Genomic DNA, 1,331 nt, shown 5'->3' with positions numbered 1-1,331 from the left:
TAAATTAAATAAAGTTTTAAAGCAGTATGAAGTTATTTATATTAATTTAATGGTTTGTGTTTCTAGTGATAATATTATTACCATTAAAGTTTTTATTATATATTACAATTCATAATATAGAATCATTAGAGGAAGTTTTAAAATATGACAGCTGATGTATATATTCCAGTTTATTAATAATATAATATATATAATATTACTCATTGTTATTACAAGAAAAACGATGCATTTTATTTTATTTTTGCATATATATTATTCTTCCTATTTTCTTTATAGAAAATGAAGAAAATATGTTGCCATCGAAAAAATTTATGAAGAGTATAGTAAACGTAATGATGAATTAGGTAATAACAGTAAATGTGCAGATCTATCAAAAAGATTTTCTCAATTTGTAGATATTAATAAGCTTTGCGATAGGCTCATAATGAATATAAAGTATCTTAATACTATAGAAAAGCATGATCTATCTGTAATACGTAATTGCGAATATTTACGCTACTGGATAAATGATCGTGTAATTGAGGAACTAAATGTAACTGATAATGATAAGTACATAGAAATAATTTCTATGTTTAACGTTGAATGGAATAGGATCATAGGAACGTTGAATAATAGTAAATATAAATGTGAAGCTACCAGTGGACCTCTTGTTTCACTTTCTCTAAAGGACTTCAAATTTAGGAAAGATATGTATGATTATTATTATAATTATGTAAATATTAAAGAGCGGAAATCATCTAATATAAATGCTTGTAGTGAGGCGTGTAAATATTTGACTTCTATATATAAAAAATATGAAACATTTAAATCTGAATGTTCTCCTAGAAACATTAACAAGTGTGTATCTAAATTTGACAATTTTGGTGATTATGATCCAAATCATCTGATTAATGAATTAAAATGCAAAAGTCAAAGTGAGTGTAATAGAAATGAAGAATTAGTACTTGCTAAAAATTCAGAAGGGACTCCGATGGCTGACGTTAATATACAAGATGAAACAGATGAGAGTATAACCCAAGTTTCCATGGAAAATAGTCACCGTATGATTATTTTAAATATAGCTTTACCCGTTTCCGTATTCTTTCTATTATTTCCAATGTTGTATAAGGTAAATAAATTTGTTATATAGAACATAATATTTTAAGATAAATAATTTTACTTTTCTTTCAATATTTACAATTTAAAAATAAACATATTCTTTATATTCAATTATTCCTACTTGAATTCAAGATGACTCCCCTTGGATCTCGGTTCGGTAAAGCGAATAAAATTAGAAAAAACATAATAAATAACCTGAAGTATGAAGAAGATGAATATTTTCTAACAATTAT

The 1,331-nt window shown here is 24.9% G+C and overlaps 1 protein-coding gene across 1 annotated transcript; it reads left to right on the top strand.

Annotated features, from left to right (window-relative positions):
• Positions 1-424: 424 nt before the first annotated feature.
• PCYB_006800 (hypothetical protein) lies at positions 425-1,129 on the top strand (the record flags this gene model as incomplete). The annotated part of the gene is made up of 1 exon (XM_004228101.1): positions 425-1,129. The coding sequence occupies one exon, from the start codon at positions 425-427 to the stop codon at positions 1,127-1,129; it is 705 nt and encodes a 234-aa protein (XP_004228149.1).
• Between the last annotated feature and the right edge of the window lie 202 nt (positions 1,130-1,331).

The sequence above is a fragment of the Plasmodium cynomolgi genome (assembly GCF_000321355.1).
Source record: "Plasmodium cynomolgi strain B DNA, scaffold: 1103, whole genome shotgun sequence".
In the NCBI taxonomy this organism is placed as follows: Eukaryota; Apicomplexa; class Aconoidasida; order Haemosporida; family Plasmodiidae; genus Plasmodium; species Plasmodium cynomolgi.
Note: the sequence above shows the minus strand (reverse complement) of the source record. Positions and strands in the feature narration are given on the sequence as shown.